At 37.7% G+C, this 26,904-nt stretch overlaps 1 protein-coding gene across 4 annotated transcripts in view; it reads right to left on the bottom strand.

The window, feature by feature from the left end:
- Positions 1-5,197: 5,197 nt before the first annotated feature.
- Positions 5,198-26,904, bottom strand: part of LOC134630959 (ephrin type-A receptor 5) — a 61,014-nt gene continuing 39,307 nt past the window's right edge. For 2 of the 4 annotated variants that reach the window (XM_063478793.1, XM_063478796.1), the window contains 10 exons: positions 23,975-24,042; positions 23,238-23,363; positions 22,441-22,626; positions 21,071-21,132; positions 17,573-17,640; positions 17,336-17,477; positions 15,950-16,099; positions 13,415-13,608; positions 12,223-12,387; positions 5,198-10,697 (listed from right to left, as the gene is read on the bottom strand). In XM_063478793.1, coding sequence (XP_063334863.1) covers positions 10,586-10,697; positions 12,223-12,387; positions 13,415-13,608; positions 15,950-16,099; positions 17,336-17,477; positions 17,573-17,640; positions 21,071-21,132; positions 22,441-22,626; positions 23,238-23,363; positions 23,975-24,042 — 1,273 coding nt within the window. In that variant the 3' untranslated portion in view covers positions 5,198-10,585. Of the gene's footprint in view, positions 10,698-11,068; positions 11,086-12,222; positions 12,388-13,414; positions 13,609-15,949; positions 16,100-17,335; positions 17,478-17,572; positions 17,641-21,070; positions 21,133-22,440; positions 22,627-23,237; positions 23,364-23,974; positions 24,043-26,904 lie in introns of all 4 variants that reach the window. The other 2 variants (XM_063478794.1, XM_063478795.1) reach the window with 2 other exon arrangements.

Below are 26,904 nucleotides of genomic sequence, written 5' to 3'. Positions count from 1 at the left end.
ACCTTGAGCCATGCAGGTAGTGGATTCCCCCAGAGATCAGCTCGGTTTGATTTGACATAACACACCTCACATGCACACGCATACACAACACTTTAGTGCTGATATTAACATATAAACTAGCGTGGCTTTGTTAGAACTGAGAATCACCTTCACACGCCATTCAAGGTTATCACAAAAATTATTAATAGTGTGTAGGCGTATGAGGGATGTTTTACAATATCTGTTGTAGGGGATTAGGATATTGAGCTATTACCTGTCTTTAGGTTCTATCTTTAATTTCACAGTTTCTCCAAAAAAAGCTTGTGTTACCGAAGCATTGGCCTCAAGTGTTAATTAAATTAAATAACCATTGTGTCTACAGTAGACTTTTGAGGATAAAACATTCTCATGCAAACAGGTATGCTTACTGAATAATTTCACTATGTTAATTGCTGGCAAGGCTTTCACATCATTGTCTGCTTTGTGTGAGAGTAATCACACAATAAAATGAGTTGCTGACATCAGCAGCTAATTTCACTGCATCTAACAGACACATCATTACCAAGGCTTGCATCATCATGCTTTAAAAACATAATACATTTTACAGAACCTCACAGCTCATTATCACTATAACCTGGTAATGAACTGCATTTTGCTGGATTCTTTCCCCAGCCTACGATGCAGCATTGTCAATAGCTTAGTACAAAGACTGCAGCTGTGATTTTTAGGATGCCTGTCTTTACTTGGGCAGTGTTTGATTTTCTCCTTGGATCAGCAACTGTCTATGTATTCATTTATCCATCTGTTTCTACCCCCCACACTCCACCTAGACAAAGAGAAAAAAACTGGTAACTAGCTCCCTTGTTACCCTGTCAGTTGGTATCTTAACAAATAAAGCATGTCTAATTGCATTGCTGGGAAACATCTTGGAGTAATTACATGTCCGCTGAAAGTAGCCCATTACAATCAAACCAGCAAGCGATGAAAACACAGACAAAAACAGAGTACATTGCAGTAAATGCAATTTGGTCAATTAACTGGTCAATATCAACTATAATACAATTAGGAAACACACAGAGATATCCTTGTGATTTAATTAGTAAGAGAAACTTGTTTCATTTATTGCTGCTGACTGTTTTTATATGCAGTTTGCCACTTTCCTTGAGGTAACCTCACAAACTGCATGGTAATATATTTACAGTCTCTGGGGTCTCACAGATGGGCTACAACAGCAGAAGACCACACCAGGTGCCACTCCTGTTGGCTAAAAACATAAAATTGAGATTAAAACTCACTAAAACTGGACAATGGAGGATGAATAAAATGTCTGGCTTTGTTGACTCTTGATATCTGGTGTAGGGACTATTTTCTTGCCACACTTAGTACCAACTGAGCATTGTTCACGTGCCACAGCCTGCCTTATTATGGTTGCGCACCATACCAATCACCCTTTATCGTCACGCTGTACCCATCTTCTGATGGCTGCTTCCAGCAAGGTAACACGCCATATCACAATGCTATCAAACTCACAATCACATCAAACTGGCTTCTTGAACAAACAATGAGTTCCCTGAACTTAAGTGACCTCGACAGTCACCAGATGTCAGTCCAGTCAATCATCTTTGGTATGTATTGAAATGGGAGATTCACATCGGGGATGGATGACAAATCTGCAGCAACTATGCAATGCTATTGTGTCAAAATGGAACAAAATCTCTGAGGAATATTTCCAGCATGCTGTTGAATCTATGCACAACGAATCAGGATGGTCATGAAGGCAACATGAGGATACAGCATGGTGCTAGCAATTTAAATTTCATATTTTTGGAGGAGTTTTCTTTATGCTGTGTTTTCTGTTTCCTATTTTGTGGGATTTGTTAAGAAAGTGCAGAGAATTAACCATTTAAATTAATGACGACATTTTGCAATAACCTATGAACTAAATACTCATTGAGACATTTCTGTATTTAATAGGGGAAATACTAAATTGTAATATCTTGACTTAGACAAATATCTGGTGAGATCAAAGGGTGGCACTTTTTGCTGTTTTGATGATTTGGGTTTCTTTTTTGGGACATGTGACAACGGTATCTCACCGAGTCAACCATGACTTCCTCTGAATACCAAAAGCATTCAGAGTCAAATGTGAGTCTATATGTCCAAAAGCTAAAGCTTGGCCACAACTGTGTCATGCAACAGGATAATGATGTATAACTATGTCATGTATCAGGAACTCTACAACAGAATAGCTGAAAGGAAAAAAAATAAACATATTGCAGTGGCGTAGTCAAAGTCCAGATCTCATGCTGTCTGACATGCTGTGTCAAAATTAGAGATGGCACGATATCACTTTTTTATGTGCAATACCGATACCGATATCAGAAATTTGGATATCTGCCGATACCGATATAAATCCGATATAGCGTATTTTATAATCAATAAAACGTTTTTTTTTTAAATATCTTGCTGCATTTTGTATAAGTTCATACTCAAGTTTAAAAAAACAAAAAAAAACTAAAGCTATTCTGTTAGACCTTTATGCAAAAAATACACTGCACCCAAAATATTTCATGGTTCAGCAACACTGATCAATCTAATAAACTTAAACCTACACCATCCTCCCTATTCTGGTATTTTAAAGAGTACTTAGTGGAAATATTAAGCAACCTAACTAATAGGGTTGCCAACTCCTAGCAAAAAGAAAAAAATAGGGAACCACCCCCTGCCATCCGCCTCACAATGCTTAGTTGACGTAATCGACTTTAATTTAATGCACGTGTAAAGAAAAAAAAATGCACAGAAATCAATTATTTTTCTACAATAATTAAATAGATTCTATATCTTTTTTCAACAGAATTGCAGACTGCACAGATGGTATCTTCCCAAAGGAAAAAGTACTATAGCTTACTATGTTATAAATTTGACTTAATAGTTCCGATATACAATAATGGACTTCTATACATTTTACATCAGATGAAAACTTTGGTTGTAAGATTCAGATAATTATTTATTAAAAGCTAGACATGACAATTAGAAAGAAAAGTATGTCTTTGTGCCCCCCTTTCCCTGTTAATGCCCTACCTGGCCCCCTGGCAAAATTTTGCTAGACCCGCCCCTGCACAGTTACCAGCCGTCAACTACGTAGAAAAGGATCCTGGTGTAGAAAGTAATATTAAATAAATTCTAACAACTGCTTATCAAGCTTAAACGTGCTGCTGTTGTTTATCTGCTGGTTTCCTCTTTCTGGCGCAAAGTGAGCGATAAACAAACAAGAGAGACGGGAGTCGCGACACAAAAGCCGATCAGCTGATCATTGATCAGTTTCATGATTGAAGTAGCAGCAGGAGAGGGAGGGAGAGAAGAGGCAGTTGCTCCATATATCGGTTGTTAAGCTTAACGTGGGGATGCTTTACGAACATTCAGAAATGAACTTACACACTTGCTTTACTTCTCTCTGGGAAACCTTTCTCTGAGATGAAATGCCGGTGTTGTGCCAAAAACTGATTGTCTGCCAAAAACTGATTTCCGGTATTTGCCAAAAACTGATTGCTCGTATTTAAATTGCTATAAGTAACTTGTTGGGCTATAATATGTGAAACATATGTCAAATGCATCCCTCATGGATGACATAAAGTCATACTGAGCCACAAACAACATTTTTATTCCTTGGCATATGACACAGTCTGACCCAATTTTATTGATTTTATTGTTTTGATCTAATGTGCTGATTTTATTGTTTTAAATGTAATTCTCATCATCATTTTTTATACTATTTTATTATTGTCTTTGCTATTTGTGCTAATTTTATTTATTTTAATGTCATTTTAATAATCATTTTATATATATATATATATATATATATATATATATATATAATTATTATATATATTATTATTATTATTATTTTTTTTTTTTTGGTAATATTATTATTTTTCTTATTTTTTAACATGTTCAATGTATCACTCTGGCATGTCAAGTGTACAGCACTTTGTGTTCAGCTGGGGGCTGATCCGAAAGTGCTATATAAATAAATTGCTTGCTTGCTTGCTAACAAGGTAGAAGCCGCAATCAGTTTTTGGCAGCGACTTTTATATAACCTTTATTTATGCAGTTAAAAAAATCTCATTAACATTAAAAATGTCCTTTGTAAGAGTAAGTTGGCCAAGAGGACAGCAGAAATGACAGCAAATATGACAATAGTTCTGTAAAAATATTTTAAGTGGGGATAAAGGACCGGATTGGTTATAATGTAAGTACAATAACACAGAGTTGTAAAGATACTTGAAAAAACAGATAATTTTTTAATTCTATATATAACCCCTTTGTAAACGCTGTTCACCGAAGTCTATTTACCAACATACCTAAAGATATTACACATAAAAAATACACACAAACATTGGAAATCAGTTTTTGGCGGGCAATCACTTTTTGGCACAACACCCGGTTTGGTAGCAAGGCTCCAAATGCTCAACCAGACCGCCGACAGGTTTTGCACGCCACAGCCGCTCTATCACGTTACGCATACTGCTCCGACGGCTAAGGTTATGAGCTGAGTTACGCCATGTTGCAAGTTTTGTGAGTTGCTTTTGTGATATTTAATGGATCGGATTACATTTTTTATTTCTCTCTGATATCCGATCCAGTAATTTAGGTCAGTATCGAATCGGTCCATCTCTAGTCAAAATTGAAAAATATAGAACGAGATAATATGAAAGATTTATATTCTCACTGGACACCACCTTTTACCTTACTAGCACCAGGTTATATCCATTATTGCCTTCATAACTGGCTTAATTCTTTGAGAGCTGAATAAATGAATATCTGTGAACCTCACACAACGATGTGACAGAAGTCATACAGAAAAGATTACTTCAAGTTATTACTGCTGAAGGCGTTTCTACAAGTGTTGTGTACTTACTTTTGCACATCACTGTATATTAAAATTTTGGCCTCATTGTTCACTAAAGTTATGCACAATCTAAAAACTCAGTTCCAAAATTCAAAATTTTTCCTTGGATGATATTGCTACAGTTACACCTTCAGAATGACTGAAAGTAACATAATATGATGGCACTGCTTTTTCCTGTGAGGTCACAAACAAATCACTGCAGTGCAGGAGCAAAGCATAAAACATAAAACAATTAGTAATAATTATTGTAATGTGTAGTGCCTGTGCAGTGGCAGTGTGGTGGACAGATAATGATTGTTACAACAAGAGTTGATTTTACTCATGTTTTATTGCAAAAATATAGATTTGATAACACACTACAAAAACATCAACACAAACATAATACATGACAGTCTCAAAAACAAACCAATAGCACATCAGTAGCTGAGTATTTTTACTGTGCTTTCAATAAATCACAATGAATTTGTTACTCAGTCGCTTAAAACTGTATGTGTGAACTGATAAAATAATTACATTTGAGCTGGGGACAATTGATTAATCACATACTTGTTTTGTATGTTAACACTTTGTGAAAGCTGCACATAATTTCTAAGATCAAATACGTGATAATCAAATAAATGTACCTATTTTCCACTTCCTGAGAAGTTAAAAACACAAATGCAAGTAGACAGTGCCGTTGGAAACAGTGTTTGTCCCACTGCAAATATGCATTTGAAGAATTGCTTTTTCTCAAAAATGTTACTCAACAGGCAAATGCTGTGGTCTCGAATTACAATTGTAATTTTATTGACCCACATTAGTCTTTAAGAGACATTTTTCCCCCGTCAGTGTGGTTTTCTATATGGCACAAAATACAAATCCTATGCACCTCATCAGCTGTTGCTAAGATGAAGCTGCCCACTAAAGAAGTGGAATAAGTTCAAGCTTATTCCGCACATCCTTTAAACCAAAAATAAGTTGTACAAAGTCTTTGACTTTATTTGCACAGTTGCTCCAAAGTATAAGAAATGCTGAAACGACTAATCAAAAATAGTAGTAATATTAATATTAATAGTAGTAATGGAAGAATGCTAGAACTGTGGGCCCTGATACAATTCAACTCACTTTCAAGGACTCCTAAACCTATTTTCAGTATGTTCACGTCTGACAACCCCCCCCCCCCCCACCCCCCAAAAACTTAATCAGTTAGTGCAACCTTTTGTTGTTGTTACATTCCCATGCATTTGTGTATGCAAAAATTATTTTTGCAAATAATGTCAGGTCACATATTGCTTTTGGGTCTTTCATAGAATCCAGTCAAACTGGTATCTACTGGTTTATGCGGTGCTGTAATTTTGGAATAACCCCCCCAAAAACTCATGTATGAGTGCAACAACTTCTAATGGACATTTCTGCCTGGACCAGTGTGACTAACTTAGATTACCTCTTCTGAAACTCAAACAACAAAGATGTTACATAAGACCGGTTGTCTTATGTAATTTGACGCAACAATTTTGTCTCCTGCATAAACACTGCATGGCTGACGGAGTTTCAGCTGACAGTTACTGAAGAGTAAAACCACATAAATCTTTAGTATTTGCTGGTTTGTTGTGCTTTCTTTTTTTTTTCTTGGCTAAATGTGAGCAAAAGATAAAGTCATGCTATTGGAAAAAGTGCTGAATTGATGATTTAATATTTTGAGCAGAGCATATAGTTAGCTTGACTGTATATTTACTATGGTTTGCAATGCCAAGAACTCAATACCTGTTCTCACACTTTTGGAATTAACAGTGGTGATGCTGAGGCCTTGACATCAAGGATTAGTGCTCTGTTGACTTCTTGTTAAAAAGCCAATAATTCACCTTTATTCTAAAAGATGCCTGTCAAACCCTGTGTTTACATCATGAAAGTGTATTGTTGTGCCATACACTAGAAAATATGGTGCTCTACATCAATGATGCTCATATAACTTTGATTTGTATTACAAATATTATTAATTCTTGTGCTTAACTGTAAAAAAAAATTACGCCATGGGGACCAATGGGAGTATGAAGGGAACACAGTAATTCTAATAATTAAATAGGAAATAATAAGGATACACTTGCTGACAGTAACATGTCAGTCACCTATCGATATTTTAGTCAAACAAAGGGCAACAGAATTCTCATAAAGTGCAAATTAAATTAGTTCCAACAAGCATATTATCTGACATTCTTCTTATTGCCTGTAGACGTTGTTGGCAAACATGTATAGAAAGTTAAACAGCTGGGGGATAGCATTTTGGCAGGGGAGTAAATAACGGTGCTCAAAAGATGAGAGGCACTTATAAGGGTGTCGTATTCACTAATTTTTCATGCCCCAAGCATAGATTTTAGTTTGAAAGTTACAGTAAGCTGAAAGGGTGGTTGTAAAAAGCCAATAACATGACAACTAGGAAGGGTCAAAACACTGCGAAACCCAAACTAAAAGCAGTATTCGTGAGACTGAGGAAGCCTTATAACACCCTGGGTCGTAAATAAAAACTGCCCAACACAACTGCTTTCGCTGTACAGTACATGCCTTATATTTTGCACCATGTTACTGATGCCTTCCCCTGCTGAATTAAATACCTGCACAGCCACAATAATCTACATAAGCATGGATGCAAGTTTTACTGCCAAATGTTGCCTGCTGTTAAATGCTTCTCATAAAAAAAATAATAACATCGCTAAATGCATACAGTTCCCCAATAATAAAAATGCAACATAGCAACATAGTTTATCAATGTACAAGCCAAGTATATAGACTAAAGAGGCTGTGCAGATATTTATCTTGTACCAGACTTTCACTCTGTTAGAACACTATGACTTTCAGAAACACATAATAATATAGAATATTAACCTGTGACCATTCCCCACTTTACAATCTTTTATGAAAGCAGTCAAGAAGTTTGATCTTGACAGCAGGTGGAAAAGCTTAAATGCCATTACCTAAGAGGGTCCTTACCACCATTAAGGACTTATCCCTTTTACTCATCTTGAACTCTGTGGGGGGTCTGAGTGTTTCAAAGTGAAAGCATGTTCTTTGAAAAAGTGAAATGCCCCTTTAAAACCTTTACATTCTTCTTGTGTGCTTTTCTATACCTTTCATACAGTCAGGTGATAACACCTCTTAAAAACAAAAAAAAAAAACCTACTTCTACAATCTCATTGCATTTCCATCTGTATACCCCAACACTAGCAGTACACTAACTGAGACAAATATAAGCATGTTATCTGCAGAGAGCACAGATATAATGTGAGAACGTAGCTTCTCTTTAGGTGAACAATGCAGTGAAAAAAGGTCAAGTTTTAGCAATAAAGCACTGAGTAGCAATCTACGTATAACATACCATACCAAAGAGAAGTAAAGCAAGGGCTTGATCATTGACATCGTTGTATATGTTTATACCATACAATACACCAGAAATTCATCAGTCCCTGTTCATAATTCTCACCTACTTCTAGTGTCAACAAAGCTTTTCTTGCTGCTCTCATTTAGGGCCACTGAAAAATATTTCTAGGTCTTGCACCAAAAAAAAATGTAAAATGAAACACAATCACCAACAACATAAGATAAATATTTGCTCTTTTGCATACCCTTCTGGGGACCCTTATCTGAGGACAGGTGTGCTGGTTGCCCCCACTTGATAGCGGCCCAGGTCTATGTAGCAGAAATGCCGATTCAGAATATCTGTCACTATTTACTAATGTGTTCTACTCTGAGATGACTGGTCAATATCCACTTGTCCACATGATAGCAGACAGAAGAACAATGCTCCCTGCTTTAAATATATAATACATTATATACATGAAAGACATGTAGGCAAAGCTGCTCAGTAGTCCAAGAGAGAGTATTATTATAAAACACAAACTGTCCACATAACTTTTGCTCTTTTTTCAAACAAGTAGAAATAAATAAACGATTATCAAGTAGATGAATATTGCCTCCTTATTTTCAGCAGTCCTGTTAGAGTGAGGTTTATTGTGGTGTTGCAGACATGCGTGTGAGAGATTCTCCGCGGCATGGTAAACTGAACAGATTGCTGATGGGTTTCTGCGGTACCTGAAGTTTGTTGGTTCTAAGTGAAGGCTTGATGAAGATCCGAGTGCACTCTTGACAGAAGGCTGCATTGAAATCCTTGTAGAAGTTCCCTTAAAATCTGAGGAAAATGTTCCATTAGAATACCAGTAAACAGTCTTGTTAGAATCTTTGTGATCCCTTCCATGAGAATCTGAATGGCAGTTCCATTATTACATGAACAAATGTTCCATCAGGATTGAATGAACCTTTGACGAGTGTCAGTTTGTTCCAGTTGTATTCTACTGGAACCACATTTAAACATGAAGTGAAGTTTTAATTTGAAAATGCGCGATCGATGAATGGATGTCAAATTAAAAATGTCCAGTTCCAGTGTGGATCCTGCCTTAAGGTTATTTGGAATCTGGATGAAAGATTTACTCATGAATAAGCAAATGCTTCTTTTGAATCTCAGCAAAATCTTCTCCTAGACTTTGAAGTGAAGGTTTTTAAGCGATTTCAGTGTTCCATGTGCTGCTTGCCTGCAATCTGAGTGAATATTTCACTAAAATATGTGTGAATTTTTCAGTTAATAGAACAGTTTACAATTAAAATATGCATTGCTTTGTAGTAACTTCACTGAAAGTGAAAGGTCTTACACACAGAGCAAAGCCAGCTGAATAACATACAATCAGTGGCCTCATTCAGAAGCTGGTTTTAAGGACTAGAATGGTTTTATTGCCACATTGTAGCAGTGCTATACATTCACCCAGAAGAACAGCTGTAGAGAGTATATTTAAGTGTAAATCCTCATGTCTTTATTTGTTTGTTTTCACTTCTCTTTTTTAGGCTCTGTAAGAACCATTCTTAAGATCTAGTATTTTAAAACAGCAAAGGTCAAGTATCTATTCTTGTCTTTCATTGCTTTGGAAGATAATTAAGTAAATGACAGTGAATATGAATATGGATGATTAAAATAGATTTTAGCTTCAGTTTTGCACATGAAGATGTGGTCGAAACAGGTAAAAATCAAAACCACAAGCACATCAGCATGTCAAAGCAAATATTGACATTAATTTAAATAATGATAATGGTTCAATATATGGAAATGAATTCAGTGAAACCTGATGGAACGGTAATCTCGATGGAGAAAAGTTGCCAAAGAATCAGCAAGTACTTTTGTTGTTCCACGGGGCTCAGCTCACCTGAGACAGGTTGAAAAAGTTCCCTTCGAGCCCAGTGTATAAACTCACATCTGTGATACAGCCAAAAACTTTATGGTTGCTCTCAGAGTTAGATCTGCTGTCTGTGTTTTAGGAATCCAAAACAGTGCCAAGAGGATCCCCAGAGTCATATAATTGAATAATTAAAGTAAAACCATTACTTAAGTTCATATTTAGCTCACCATCATCATCCCTCCAAGTAGCACCACTCAGTCCAGTTCAGTTTGGTTTTAGTGCTGCAATATCCAATATTCCCAATGACACCAACGCAAACTCCACACACAGGAACCAACAAAATGTGGATCCTCCAGTTTAGATCGGTAGAACACTGGGTATCCTCGTCCACAGAAAGTGCTAAGCCACTCTAGGTCCAGTACATAGTAGGTCCATATATTGTATTTCTGTGTTTGTGTGCGCGTGTACGAGTGTGCATGTGTCTGTATGTTTGTATTTCACATCATATGTTTACAGTAGAGTTGGTGCTGTTCATATGGACCCTCATCTCCTGAATGCTAGTAATAATTTTTTTCTGGTGTCCAGCCAAGTTCACTCCTACTCTTCGCAAATCCCTGAAAAACAGCACACAGAAAACAGGGCACTATATTTAAGCATTCTGCTAACAAATAAGGCAATGCATGAGAAAGTTGTTAAAAATAAGCCTGCATTTTGGATTACTTACATAAATAAATTCATTTTTAATGATTGTGATAACCAGTCTTTTTTGTAAGTTAGAAATTATTGTCTGTTTGGGCTTTTGGATACACACTGACTAAAGAGAATTTGCTGTTAAACCAATTTCTCAATCGTCCTCGAGTTATAGATGATATTTTTACCAGTCTTCTGTAGTTATATTATCTTTATATGAACTCTTAGTTCAATGAAGAGAAAAAGCATTTTGAAGTATTTGCACAGACTTGCAATCTTGTAATGCAGTGCTTACCAAATTTATTAGACCCCCTGTAATAAAAATGAGAAAACACAAATATTTTAGAAATCTATCAAAAACATGTTTAAAAAAAAGTTTTAGGCAAATAACAAAATGAACTCACATTTTTATAACCAAATTTGAACCGGCACACTTTTCTCTGAGAGGTCAGAAATTAACCAAGCCTAAAATTCAAGTGCTGAAAATAAACTTTCCTGTTCAGGAATGCAAGTAAAGAACTGTAATTTGGCTTTACTATAATATGCTTTACACTAAATTTGAAAATGAATGGAAAACAACAATAATTATAGCTTAGCATTAAAAATATAATTTTGATTAAAGAGCTTCTGTATAGAAACATACAAAATGTGGGTAATTATGAATACCTTTCATTTAGGGCAGCACTGGAATAAAACTTACATTGGGTGATGGTCTAATAAATTTGTTAAGCACTGTAGATAACCTTCACACCACTTTGTGTGTTCATTAGAGTGTTCATTACATTAAATGGTCTAGGGAAAAACATCTGTGATACTGTTTAAACCTGGCATTAACATGGTCTTTCAATCCAGCTAAGGACATGAGTGAATAGACCCAGTATACACTGACAATGCATTAAAATCAGATCGCTCAAACAATATGGGATTTGGACTGGGCTCAGTACTGGACCACAGTGTCTTCTGTGTAAGCACAATCTGTAGGTAATTGTTTATGCACTACTGGCATAATACTCAAGTGTAAACAGACATATATCACCAAGATGTGTTTCAAGCATGTTTGGCATGTTTGACTGGGTTTTTCCTGAAACATGCCAATGAATAGACCTAATCTTGTTTTCTTCTTATAACTTATAACTATAGCAGAATAGGCACATGAAGTGCATTGCTGCTTCTCACCAGTAAAGAAACAACTGGATACAAATGACAGATATATTAGATTCAATGACAATTGGTCACTGATGTAACTCAAAGATACATTCTAATCCTGTAGGTGAACTGACATACTCTGAAGTGTCCACTTGTAAATACCCAGTGGACAGCGATAAAACCCATGTTAATGCCTTACAAATGATTTATATTAAAACCAGGGGGAATGAAACTACACCTTAAGGTAGACGTCCTAACACCTTTGCATTTATATGTATGTGTGCATGTGCATAAGACTCTTACTCTGATGTCATCTGAGCCACTGTTTCCAGTGAAGAGTAACCTCCTTCCATAAACAGTTCAGTGTAACGTCCCATCTTGATGGAGTCAAGCCACTCTCCTACAGTCTGGCTTCGAGTGCTACAGTTCCCTTCTACGCTGGCATGCTCCACTAACAGGTTGGAAACTCTGGAACGTGGATTGGGAAAACAGGTAAAGAGAAAGCAAAATGTTTGAAGATGAGTCTTCATGAAGCTATTTATGCACCATTACACAACTGCAAATGTTGTCCACTCAAAAGTCTTTGTCATTTGGCTCACTCTTCATGCTTACAAATAAGGCTCTCTCTCTTTTCAAACAGAAATATTTATGCCAACTAACAACATTCTCCACACTATAACTAGAAGAGGCGTGTGGTGTGAGAAAAGGACAAGCATAGCTTGAGTCATTTTAATCTTGACGCCCGTCATATGTCATTGTATGGCTGTTAGATAAGGTGTTGCTTTATTAAATGCGTTCCAGTGTGTGTTTGTGTGTGTGTGTGTGTGTGTGTGTGTGTGTGTGTGTGTGTGTGTGTGTGTGTACAAAAAGAAAGAGGAAAACAAAAGATCTACCATTATTTCATTATCTCCGCAAAGAAAATAACATAATGAAGTGTCTGCATAAATGTCTGCTTCAGAGCAATTATTGCCATTTCATACCATTATGTACTAATGCACTGCACATACATGGAGAGGAAATACTAACTGAATGTTCAAATGTTACGACAATCAAAGGACACCCCACTGACTACATTTCAGACTAATGCTTCATTCTAAGAAAATTAAGCCACTTCATTTCTCTGCTCTTTATTGCTAGTATGCAGCAGCCAAAGACTACGTTTTAACTATGCTGCTACACAGGACTTCAATAAGACTCTATTTACATTTTATCTTGAAAGATGAAGTCTATTAGCTTAGAGTGCTGAGCCTAATTTGCTTAAAAATGAATGTGTAAATGAATACACTTCATTTTTAAGAGCCAAGAAGCAGAAGCATCAGCAATAAGTGTTTAGAAATGTTTTATAGAAAGCTAACATCATTTCTTAACAAAGACAAGGGTTTTCTAATAACACCAGCCATTTAGATGATATCATCTGTATGTGTGTGTGCTTGTGGAATAAACTATAACTAATATATATTTTAAATGGTGTGCAAAGTACAGTGTTACATCCTACCTGTGTGAGGAGTTGACAAGCTTTTTTAACGAGCTGGGGTTCCGAATGAATTTGTCTAGCAGGCAAACAATCTCATCAAACTTGGGACGGTTGCTGCGTTCTCGCTGCCAGCAGTCCATCATAAGATGGTACAGGGCCTCAGGACAGTCCATAGGACCTGGCAACCTATAGCTTTCCTCCACTGCTTTTATTACCTTCAGATAGAGAGATGAAGAAAGACAGGCAGGTTAGCTTTAAAAAAGCAAACAAACAAAAAACAAACCTGTGTATAATGTACAAACAGTTATACTGTAAGAGCAAAAGGTAAATTTCAATCATCTATGCCAGAAGGATAACTAAAGGTTGCTTTAACTTCATGATTATTGTCTGATTGTAGAGTTTAGGAAGCAGTTTCTTCCTCCCTCCCCTATCATCATCAGGGGAACAGATGTTGGGGTGACTGATGAATCCCTAGGACTACACATAAACAGCTAACTCGACTTGTACAGGAACACAGATATTGTCTTTAAGAAGGGTCCAGAGTTGCCTGTATCTTCTTATGAGGCTCAGGTCCTGCAATGCCAAATGCCCATGCGGTCTATGTTTTGTCACTCTAAGGTGGGACGTATGACTATATGGCAGTGTGTTGGGGCAGCAGGGTGAAAACAGCTGATGTCAGGTGTCTGAAAGGAGGATGCTAAAGAAACTCCTCAGCATTATGTACAATCCATCCCACTATACATTCCTCTCTGATTGCTCACCACAGCACACACAGGAAAAGGCTCATTGCCCCAAGGTGCAGGACTGAGCACTACAGCAGATCCTTTCTACCTGTGGCTATTAGATTATCCAACTCCCATCTGTTCTGATAGTTCAAACACTGAAAAAAACCCCAAAAGAGCAAAAAAAGCAAAAAAGAACAACTACACATTAACAACATTAACACTCTATAATACTATAATTTTATACCTTCTCATCTGTTCTTTACAAGATGGAAGGATTAGTATTACTACCATAGTATCACTTGTAATTTATTCTCTGTTATCACTTACTGCGTTTGCTGATGGCATTAATATAATTAACACTGTGCCACTTTGTGCCTATGCGCACTCCTGTACTGCTGCTGATACTTTTGTGTTTATACGTCAAACTTTTGTCCTTGTGTCTTTCTTTTTAGGAACTGAGATTTAGTTTGCTGTTTTTATGCTCTCAGTTTCTGTTCTTATTGCACTGAGCATGTAAAAGGCACAAGAATTTCAAAACACCATAATCAGGTTTATTCAAAAGATTCTGGTATGCTGTCCCCGAGGAAATAAGACTCCAAAGCGACTATAAAATGAAAATCTATAACATGGATATATATTGAAGTATGCAGAGGGTACATCCTGTTTGGTGTATCCTGCAATATTTTTTTAAAGGCAGAACCATGACACACTTCAGCAAGGCAAGATTACTTTCAAATTGAGTTCTCCTGAGCAAGATCCTGAATTCTGATACTTGCTTGAGGGATGTGCTTGCTCTCTACCTGACCTTATACTCAAATATCCATGAAGTTAGCAACCCAACACCAATGCCCTGTGTGAATCCAGCAAAATAACACAACATTAACACAACGTTGTTTATTTCACGTGCCTCATAGCCCCGTTAATCATTTCTGCAAGTAACAGGATGCAGTACTGAATCACAGAAATGTTTTGGTGGGGGAAATTGAATTGGATGAATAATAAATAAACCTTAGCTCCCTCCGTTAGACCCTGCAGTGGAAAGCAGGCTGCAGTTTTCAGCCTAGTTCTGCCAGTGCAAGACACTACAGGGAATTGATTTGTTGAGTTTATGACAGCCTTTACTTGTGTCAAATTCACACAAAAGACAGATGTGATGGCACTCCAATACGCTTGCATGTATTAAAGCGCATGCATATGTACTCTTGCACTCAAGCATAAGAGAGAAGCACAGCAGCAAATCACTGCGTGCTGAGGGGGTAGAAAAACTGACTGGCAGGGAGGAAAGATCAGAGGAAGGGAATGAGAGACGAAGTGGGGGAAGAAAGAGAGGGCGGACAAGACGCAAAAAAGTGCATTTTGTAGAGACAAAAAAAGGGACAAGAGAAAGAAGTGAGAAGGAAGAGGAGACAGTGGGCAACAGAAGGTGATAGCTGAGAGAAAGAGAGTGTGAGAGCCTGCACTTTCTTGTGCAGATCAGAGAAAATCCAGCATAACGCTTTCAATTAAACATCAAACGTCTTCTCCTCTCCTCTCCTTCTCATCCTCCTCTCCTTCCCCTCTCTAGATTCGAGACAGACAGCCTAACAACCAAAAGGAGGGTGGAGTCTGAAGTAGGAGTTGGAGAGGTCACTGGAGGGCTGTGCGTGCATATGTTGCCTGTGTGAGTGGGTGGGTGGGAAGTTGATGCATGTGTGTGGTGATGAATCAAGTACTGCAAGCTCACGCATCACCATCTGATACGACTGCAGTTGTATAATCCAGCAAATACTACACGCGTTACTCACAAGATTAAAGAAAACTAACTTTTCCTTAAAATGTCTTAAAAACTTACGTCTTGATTGGACATCTCCCAGTAGGGCCTCTCTCCGTATGACATCACTTCCCACATGACAATCCCATAACTCCACACATCACTAGCCGAGGTGAACTTCCTGTATGCAATTGCTTCTGGAGCCGTCCAGCGAATGGGAATCTTTCCGCCCTGTAACAAAATGCAGTGTTTACCAGATGATCCAAACACATTGAGGCATTTAAAGGAACCTCGGGCTTGGAAAATATAACCTCAAATTTTCGTGTGTTGTGCTGCTTTATTATGAAGAAATCTGATATGTTCACATAAATAAATAGACTCGAGCTACGCTTGTCCAGAGCTACAGCAGTAAATACAGCTGCCGTCATTCAAAATTTTCATCTTTTGTGTCATGAGGATGGAAACCAAGAACAGACCTTAATTGAGACACTTCTTCCGCATGTGGTCCAATCCAAATTTCCCCTAATGGATACCAATTTAGGAACACATTCATGATACCAAGTTTCACTTTCTTATACAAATTCCATATCCTAACTGTCGGGGGCCCTGTGATTCCTCTATTTTTTACTCATCTTCATTATCATGCTTTCATTGCAAAGATAAAAAAAAAAGTTCACAGAAAGACTGCTGAGTTCCACAGGAAAGTGTGTTTTCAGCTGATGAGTAGTGAAATTAGCTTGATGCAGTATTGATGAACACAGCAGCAGGATATCTCAAGCTCTGATTATTTGAAGGGTGTGAATTATGTTATTCTCACTGCTCTGTCAGGGAAGGAGACTCAGACAGTGATAGAGAGAGAGAGCAAGAAGAGATGTAGCCTGGCAGTGAGAGGTGAGTGACAGGATATTTGGCACTAAGGCAGCAAGACTCAGTGCTAATTGAGTGTTGCAGAGACTGAGCCGAGTACTAATTGGACCTCCTCCAGCAGGAAGCAGGCCGTCTCTGGCTGACAGAACGCCACTCAGCCTGGGATATACAGCTCAATTTAAGGCCTGCTGCTGTTGTCTGTGTGTGTGTGTGTGTGTCAGTGTGTGTTAGTTAAAGTGTCTAGGTGTGTATTTAGTGGGAAGACTATTCTGTGTGTCAGTTTTTCACTTAATCCAAAGTTTGATAAGGCAGAGTCATGCTCTGACACAACCCATATTAAATGTAAATAACTTTAAAGACAACAGTGTGCTGCCCTCTTCCCTAACACCCACACTGAGGCAGTCAGGTGATTCATTCATTAGTTGATCAAAAGAAAGTTAAGTGAATGCTACTCGCTTGCATGCACCTTTTAAATATCTTTGCTCTGATATATATTACAGTCTTATATAATTTAAATTGAACAGACTTTGGGCAGTTAGCCTGACAAACAACTTTAAGATATGTAATAACCACTGGCTTCAGAAATTTGTGCAGCTTTACCCGTGTGGTATATGCAGCCTCCGGATCATCTTCCAGGACTCGGGATAGACCAAAATCAGACACTTTACACACAAGGTTACTGTTGACCAGGATGTTACGAGCCGCTAGATCTCGGTGGACATAGCCCATGTCAGACAGGTATCTACATTTGTCAACACAAAGGGAAGAACGGTTAAACACAAACACTGCACATTAATGAGTTCGACAACACAGTGTGTTTGTTGGTTTTCTTTATACCTCATGCCAGATGCAATCCCACGCAGCATACCAACCAGCTGGATTACAGTAAACTGGCCATCATTTTTCTATGTAGAAAGAAGGGACAAAGGTGGAAAGACATTCTTAATAATTTGCTTTGGTATCTTTATCTAAACAATTGAATATAGTGTAAATAAATCTAGTCTATAATGTATCACATACGATGTACCACATATAATGTATTAACAAAAAATAACACGAATAGAAATGAAGACATAAACAGATAAACCTTAAAAAAAGGGGCCTATAGAGAGTTTATAGAGCTGGCCTTATAAAAGCTGCCAGACAGGACAGGATAGTGTAACTCTATATATGTCTGTGAAGGTTCTCAGTCATCCAGGTCATCGTAGTCTAAGGAGCTTGGAAAGAAAAGCGTCTGGACTTCTTTAAGTTGCTTGAAGACGTTTCACCTCTCATCCGAGAAGCTTCTTCAGTTCTAGGGTCAAATGGTGGAGAGTCCCAGATTTTAGCCCTGTGGGAGTAACCCCCCAAGAGGGACAACTCTATATATGCACCACATAATCATACTAATAATAAAAAATTCTTAAAAATGAACACATCTTTTAAAACTATAAATATTTGAACATTTCTGACTTTATTTTGATAGGGACAGTGGGAAGAATGGCAGAAGTAAGCACAGGGGGATGACATTTAGCAAATGCTACCCAGGCAGGATCTGCACGAATTATTTACCCATGTTGTATCGAACTTTAGCACTTAACTACTGGGCAACCCTGTATATGTTCTGTTGGTTTTAAACTGTGTAAACCTGCTGGGCCAATTACAAGATAATATAAAGAAAGATGGGAAAAGGCTCCTTTTCAACTTCTCCCCCTGGATTTTGCCAATGGCTGTTATGGTGCCACTGCAGCAAATGTTGGGATTACTTTTTCTGTTTTTCTCTAACAGCTACCAACCAACAGCACAGGTTGTGGATCATGAAGCAGGAAGAAAGATTAAAAGCTGAAATATATTCTCCAGTATTGGTTTGGTTGTAGCCACATAACCACTGATCAATACAGATCTGATTAGCCTATTGTGTCAGCAAGGCAAGTCAGCTTATCTAACCCTAATGCTCTAGTTTTATGTGATAATTATAGAGAATATCCATAAGCACTTTTCTCTGAAAATACACATAATTTACATTTATATTTTTAGTATTTAGCTCTGGAGCTGACCATTTTCCCTCTATAAGTGTCAGTGATGGTCAGCCAATCAACTATGCACTTCAAGTCAGACCTCCTGCTCTATGAAATGACCTAAAGCATTAATATTTCCATGAATCCTGCCCAGAGTTCAGTGTCACCCTGCTGCCTTGAATCACATCATGTTTTATGAAATGACTGTCTCCTGTACAGACGCGTGTCTCCCCAAGTAATTCATCTTTCCCCTTCCTCCCTGCAATACCTGACTTAACCTTTCTGCTACTCTTCCAATCTGTATAGAAGAACGATGCTAAATCGGTTGTTCAAAATGTGAGAAAAATGAAGCACGCTTTTTGCCAAAGAAATAATTAATTCAAGCAACAGCATTGGATGACAAGTTACCTTACCACTTAGTAATTAAGCTAATATTGAAAACTGCATACACAGTGATGGCTTTTTCCCTGGTATGGAAGACTCTTTCACTAGATTTCCTCTTAGCTTTTTCCCCTCTCATTGGTAGGCTCTCATTGTTAGTTTAAGCTTTTGCTCCTTCCAATCCAAATGTAAACTATCAACATTCCCCTCATCCACTCTTCACATTTTGACAGCAGACATGCAGCTCACAGTTTCAACAAATAGTTTTTTCTATCCACCCGCAGCAGAACATCCCTCTTACATGTGAAATGAGATGTTAAGCCAAAGATGTGAGTTAGCAGCCTCACAGTACATTGTCCATAGCTGTGACAGCTAATCCAGGACCCAGTCCAGCCCCTGGTTTTCAAATAGCTGTGTCATTTATACTGGCCTCAGTACACCAGCCATCCATGTAATTACTTCTAAGGGTTTTCTGTGCTGCACCGTCTGCTGGTGGCCCATCTTCCCTGCTTCCACTTTGCCATTCAGGTTTATTCCCCATGACACACAGGACAGTCATATCAGCAGTTTTCACTCACCACAGCTCTGTAACACACACTTATCTGTATTTTTTGTCTCACAGCATCCCCCTTTTCCATGCAGCCAAAATGAGATCATTCCCTTCAGATGAGATTTCTGATTGTTCCTGTCTGCAATGCCTTTCAAGCAAGTAAACCTACACCTCAAACCAGAAGCATTTTACTCTCCCCTTTCCTCCGTTGTTGTTTTTTTAAAAAACAAAAACAAAAAACACTTTAACTATCTTCAGTGCTGAATCCTGATTGAATCTTATGTATTTCATCTCTTCATTAGCAAGACTCTTGAAGAAATTTATAGTTTTTCTCATGCAGGAATTAGACTTGTCTGCTACCTGAGCGTTGTGCCACTGTAGGCAGTGAACAGACTGTTAAGTGGTCTGAAGAGGGAATATTTATTTCAGCCTGCCTCTTCATTAAATTCCACATTCTACTCGCGATGCAGGCAGTACTTTCATTTACGCAGGAAAGGCATTATTCCAACTCTGAAGGCTTAGTGACTTTATATATTCTGGTGAGGTGATCTGTGTCATAGTAAAGGTGAGAGAGCATTTCAATATTTAAATGTGCCTTAAATCTGCCCCATGCAGATGAACTCAGATTCTCTGATTATTCACTACTATTTTGTGTTTCTCATCATGTTATCTTCCTTCCTTGACCTTATCAATGCAGCTGGCCTCTCCAATTGTCTAACCAGGGTCTCCTAACTGTCTCTCGTTCTGATTTTAAAACCAGAGCTGACCGTGCTTTTGAGGTTGTTGCACCCAAACTGTGAAACAGACTTCCTCAGTCAGTCAGGTCAGGCGACTCTTATTTGTTTAAAATGACTACTGAAAACTAATGTGTATAGGTTAGCGTTCCTTTAATTTTACCCTTTAATTTTTTGCCATAATTTGCAACTTTTTGCATGTATGTTGAAATGAAATCCTGACCGTATGCCTGTGTCTGCATGTTTGAACATGTATGCTTATCTTCAATTTGTGGCTTTTATTTGAACTGTGAAGTGCTTTTTAACTCTATGTTTTGAAAAGTGCTATACAAAATACATTATTATTAGTAGGAAATATTACTTTCATCACCTGAACACATCTGTATCTGTTTTCTGCTTAAAAGCTGTTATAAAACCTGCTTTAACTGCCATCTTTCTGTTATGAACCACTGTTGTCTCAATGTGTGCACCACTGTCTGTTTCTAGCATCCTTCAGTCCATTGAGATGTTACAGACAACACTAAAACTGAGATGATATAATTTCTTGTTAATGAAGCTAAGAATTCTGCTTAAAAAACTCAATGATTTTTGGAGAATCAGAGTGGGTTTGTATTTTATCCAGTGTCATTTTATAAGTATTTCTTCCCTCAGACCCTTCTCCTATATATTTTACCTTGAGAAAAGTGTCCAATGAGCCATTCTCCATGTATTCTGTGATGATCATCACCGGCTTGCCTGAGAAGAAAAAGCCCCCCAAAATCAACAATAAAATACTTCACGTTAATAAGCACATATTTTGAAATCATAGTTTTGACATTAGCTGGAATATTTTGTTTTTACCATTTATCTAGATAGTGACACAAAGTAAAATATCCTCTAATGATCCAATTCCAAAGTTTATATTATATACAAACAAAACAAAAAAATAGAATAAGGACATATCATGTGTGCCAATTTTTGCTTGAAATATGACTTACTTCTCAGTTAAAATAATCAATTCTTTATCTGACATTGTGCATGTAATTTTTCCAAAATTTAAACTGAGATGTAAACATTTGTACGCATGAGAACAACCCTTAACAGCAACTTATACGGTGGCCCTGAGAGGCCAAACGGACTGCAACTTAAGAAAACACCAGCAATAAGAAAAACACTGCAAAAGCACACAAAACACAACGGAAATAGAAAAAACAGAAAAGGAAAAAACAGATTTCCAAAAGCACAAGGGAAGTGTTTCTGGGGAGAAAATAACCCGACGGACCAGGTGCAGGAACCAAAATATGCTAAGAATTGCGCTGGGAGACACTTAAAAGAAGTGGAGGATCTATTGGTTTTATGAGGAAAGAAAAGATGAGAGGTTAAGTGTGTTAGCCTAACTATTAGCCTAAAAATCCGTCATCAGTATTATATGAATCATGAGATTAAAACACACACTCTGTCTCCCCAGAAACACTTCCCTTGTGCTTTTGGAAATCTGTTTTCTCCTATTTCCGTTTTTGTTTTTCCTTTTCTGTTTTTTTTCCCTATCTCCGTTGTGTTTTGTGTGCTTTTGCACCGTTTTTCTTATTGCTGGTGTTTTCTTAAGTTGCCGTCCGTTTGGCCTCTCAGGGCCACCATAAACTTAGCAGCTAGATCAACACTCAGTTATGCAAAAAAAAATAAAAAAATAAAGAAATATGTTAATCTTCATGAAGGTAAAACAGATTATAGGGTTGAAATTGAATTGTCAGCTTTCCAGTTGCTTTCAAAAGTTAATATATTAGATACTGTTGAACTTGACAAGCAGACTATGACATTAACTAAGTGTAAGTCAGAAAAAAAGTTGAAAAGGAAAACCTGTTAAACTACAGGACTGATCAAGTTCAGCATGCAAGTTTAAAATAACATAGCAAGGCTTAAGATTCCTATATATCTACACCAAACAACTGCTGTGAGTTTTACTTACATTGTGACATGCAATATGTGCTAGATCCTACAGGATGCAGTTTCACACAAAACACAGTGTATTAAACTTAAATAGGGATACACATGCTGATGACTTACTCTTAGTAACCACACCCTCCAGACGGATGATGTTTGGGTGGTTAAACTGGCCCATGATTGACGCCTCCCAAAGAAAGTCACGTCTCTGCTGCTCTGTGTAGCCTGCTTTCAAGGTCTTAATGGCAACCTGGATCTCTCGTTTCCCGGGCAGCCTCAGCGGTCCACTGCACACTTCACCAAATTCCCCTGAGGAAAAAAAAAGGTAGACATTAAGAGTGGCATCAACATTTCAGTTAAACCTGACCTGTAAAAACTATTATGAAATGGCAAATCAACCTTGACTAGACAGATAGATTTTCTTTAAGTAAAGCTGAAATTTTGTGCCTGACACACTGTGTTCGTACAGCTTATATTCTTTACTTTAAGGGGCCAATCTTGAAGCGCTTGAAGCTAATAAATGTGGTCAGTCAACATTTTTGTCAGTGGAAACATTATTTATGTCTGTGCACAATGTTGCTTTTAAGCACACTCTTAACTTATGCTTATGTAAGCTCATGCAATTATGAATGTGACAGGTTTATGAAGGTTGTAGAAAATATACACTGCAGTAGTGTTAATGAGAAAATGTTTCAATTCTACAGAAGGCAGAATTAGGCTCGAGTCATTATGCTATTAGTCTATGTGTTTTAATAAGGCATTTTGTGACGTTAAGCTGTTTCAGGGCACCGATTAAACAGGTTTACCTTTGTGGTTCTGAATTAAGGATGATACACACAGGCTTAAACTGATGCTCCAAATATGAAACTGTGGATCTCCAAGGTGTACACACACAGATGCAGACATTATTTTTTACCCACCAGCACCAATGATCCTTTCAATGGAGATGTATGAAACGTCAATCTCCTGGGCAAATTCATGGACTGCCTGGTTGGGATCTTCATAGGTGAGGGGATCGATATAAGTACGCACCCCTGGAAATTTTACTGCAGAAGCACACACAGAGAAACACTATTATTTGAGTACAATAGATTCATACGCCTAAAAAAAAGATACATGTATTAATTAGTGCCATTAATTATTCCCAGAAGACAACCATCTTTTCATCCATCCTGCAAATTTGGCATGCAGATAATAAACACTAATTTTAAACATTTCATTTCACAGTCCAAATCAATATAACAGTATCCCACACATATTGGGACATGGCTTTATTTTCCTGACTACTCTGGAGTTGATATACCAATCACAGTTGGCATTGATTCCATACCAACAGATGGATAGAGGGTGTCATGCCAAAAATGTGGACAAATATATTAAGCTGTCACAATCTATAAGTCATCATAGCTCTATGTGTTGTCTGCCAACTATGTGTTTGCTGGTAGCTATGAGCCCGGTTTGTGGCAGTGCCATTCAGTGAATAGCTACTGTAGCAAAACACTGTCAACTGTACTTATAGTACGCACATGCCAAAGGAGATGGCATGACCAGACATGACCGCTGTGTGAACCCTGTACTGTACATGTACTGTAAACTTTGGATGAACTTAAGCCCACATACATAGACACATACAGAACGAGTCTGGGCTTTAACTTACTGTGGCCATTGTGGAAGTGCATCTTTTCCTCTTCGGGATCTTGCTTTGCTTTGCTATAGCCACAGCGCCTAAGGACGAAGTGATCCAAAAACATTAGTGTCAGTGTCATGTCAAAGCGCTGTTAAATACACACATGTAAAGTCAGCGACTAAGCATTGTTGTCAAATTATACTTGTCTCAATGACACATACACTGAGAGGGAATAACTAAATCTGATGATATTTCTCGGAATGGGACTTTTATTTTGAAATAGCGCAAGTATTTTAACATTTATCACCATTACCAAGGTAGACTGAATGAATTCCGGCATTAATGCAGTTTGAGATAAAGGCAGTAAAAAAGAAATGATCCCTGTGGTTTCCTCTCAAAAGTGGCATTTGGCAACTATTTCCTAGTACAAACTAGTACAAAAAACACAGGAAAATATACTTTTTGAATAGTAATCTCACAAAATAGCCCAAGCAAAGAAAAGCAAACCCTGCCACCTCCCCCAAGAATCTAAGTGCAAAATAAGCTTTATATTTTCTCACTGAATCTGCTAACCCATCTTTTAAGGTGTTCAAAAATATTGCTGAAAAGAAAAGATGTCAGCAAAGGAATGCAGTTTCCACAAAATATCAATAACCAAGAAAGCCCTTCTCGACATATCAACTCTGACTTTTGCAACAGGAAAAAGAGATCTGTCACTTTTTAAGAAAGGCCAGACTGAAAACAGAACTTTTGAAGCCGCAAGGCTTATGTTTATGTCTATATCATATTCTTTTCCATTATGTCTGCGTAAGCCTGGTGGATAAAACCGACATTCATTTGTATATTTGTGTGTTTGTGCTTAAAAAGCTTCTATAAGTCAATATTTTTACAACTGGCATCAGAGATAATCACAGATAACCCAGATTAAACATGTGGAATGAATTTAAACTTGATCCTATATGCAAACACAAAAACACACCACGCAACAAATGGATACAGAGTAACTAATTAAAATATCTGCAATGTAAATTTACTGATTTATTTTAGTCATTTGTCAAACAAGTATTTCTGATGGTAGAATTTTTCCTATCTTTTAGTTCTTGAAGACAGATGAAGACACGCACACACACACAGCGGGGTCATGTTCAAGTCTTTCCCATCGGACCTCTCTGTAGGGTAACCAGGCTTGGCTAGAGGGGTCTGTATGGGCAGCTGGAGAGGGTTGACTCTGTGTGTCTGTATTTGTGTGTGTGCGTGTTTTGTGTGTCTGCCTGGAGGGTGTTTAGTTTGCTGGATTTGTTGAGTCAAGGGGTTTGAGCATGCCCTCCAACTTCATGCATGTGTTTGCGTGTGTGCGTACATGTGTGTTAACCCATGCATACACCAATGCGTATGTGCTAGGCTCCACACATGTGTTCTGTGCACGCGTGTGTAGTCTGGAGAGTCATGTATGAGTGGGTGTGTGGGAGATGCATTGGTGGGAGGGGGTTGTGGTGCTTGTGCCCTAAATCCATCGCTGGAAAATTTGGCATTCTTCCATCTCTCCTCCCCCACACACAAAACCCCGGAATGATCCGCAATCCTCATCTCTGTTCGGCTAAACCAGAAATCAACTCTGTATCGCTCTGATTTGTTTCTGAATTCTTTCCAACATCATAATTTTATGTTCAACATTAAATACAGTTTTTTAAAATTGTGCATTCACGAAACCTAAACTGTTTAAATGATGACCTAATACTGAAGGAGAGAAGAAAATTTCGTAAATGAAGCAACAATATGCATCTGGGAGAAAAACGAACATGTATTTTCATTCTTAGAAAACCTCAAAATATAGTAGAGAAACTGAAATGTGAGCTTTGACTTAACTACCCTGAAGAAACAGAGGAATACAAAAGTTCTAATGATTTTTTACTCCGGCTTTGACTATTTTCTCTACTGTCTATTATCACTCCGTCTGCAGTTTTGTGTCTGCACGTGGGGAACATTCTTTCATAATTAAAAAAATTTCCTGACTTTACTGATAAAGTGAAGGTCATATGCACATGGGGGCATGCAAATGCGACAGACTTGTAGACTGAAAAATGGTAAATGCTTATGAGCAAGGTTGTGCTACCAGATGTGAGGAAAATCCACTTGACTCATATGAATCCACCCCGTAGTTATAACCTAAAAAGCAACCCTTAATCCTGACCTATCACAAAAGTCTTACTTCAAGCTATGTGTCTAATCCCATAATGCTGCTCAACCACAGAGAAATATCTGGGACAGAAACGAGATTTGAAATTTGTAATTTCTGTTACTCAGCATAAGGTCAGAAATGGATAAAGTGATGATGGACCATTATTAAACTAACATACAATATTGTACATAAAATAAACAGAGAAGAATATGCACTATTATCTGCTTTATTTTATTTTTTTAAATAAGGAGAAAATAAGAAAAAAATTGTCTTTGACCTCTTGGACCTCTTTTTTTCTTCCATTGAACACTTCAAATTCTTAAACTGCAATTTCATAGTCCAGTAACAACAAACTTAACCTCAGCATTAAACGTCTCCATCTAGGGGTTACCACAGTGGAACATCTGCCTACATTTGACCCAATCCCATAAGCTTCCTGTACCATTCCAACCCTTTGCATGTCCTTCTTCACTAGATCCATCAAATCTCTCTGTGGTCTTCCTTTTCCCCCTGCTTGGGAGCTCCATATTCAGCATCCTTCGCCTAATATCCACTATCCTTCCTCTGCATGTTCAGGTGATCTCAGCCTTGCTTCTCTAACTTTGTCTCCAAACTGCTCAATCTAAGCTGTCCCTTAAAATTAAAATTAAATGAAAGCTCATACCTATGCTTCTTCATGAAAGAAGCAAAAATGTGAATGAAACATACAACCCAGCTGGCATCTGGAGAAAATGTCCAAGCCTCATCTTCTGAACCCAATTCAGGGCTCAAACACATGAAA

This window comes from Pelmatolapia mariae, linkage group LG7, assembly GCF_036321145.2.
Source record: "Pelmatolapia mariae isolate MD_Pm_ZW linkage group LG7, Pm_UMD_F_2, whole genome shotgun sequence".
NCBI classification, from domain to species: Eukaryota; Metazoa; Chordata; class Actinopteri; order Cichliformes; family Cichlidae; genus Pelmatolapia; species Pelmatolapia mariae.
Note: the sequence above shows the minus strand (reverse complement) of the source record. Positions and strands in the feature narration are given on the sequence as shown.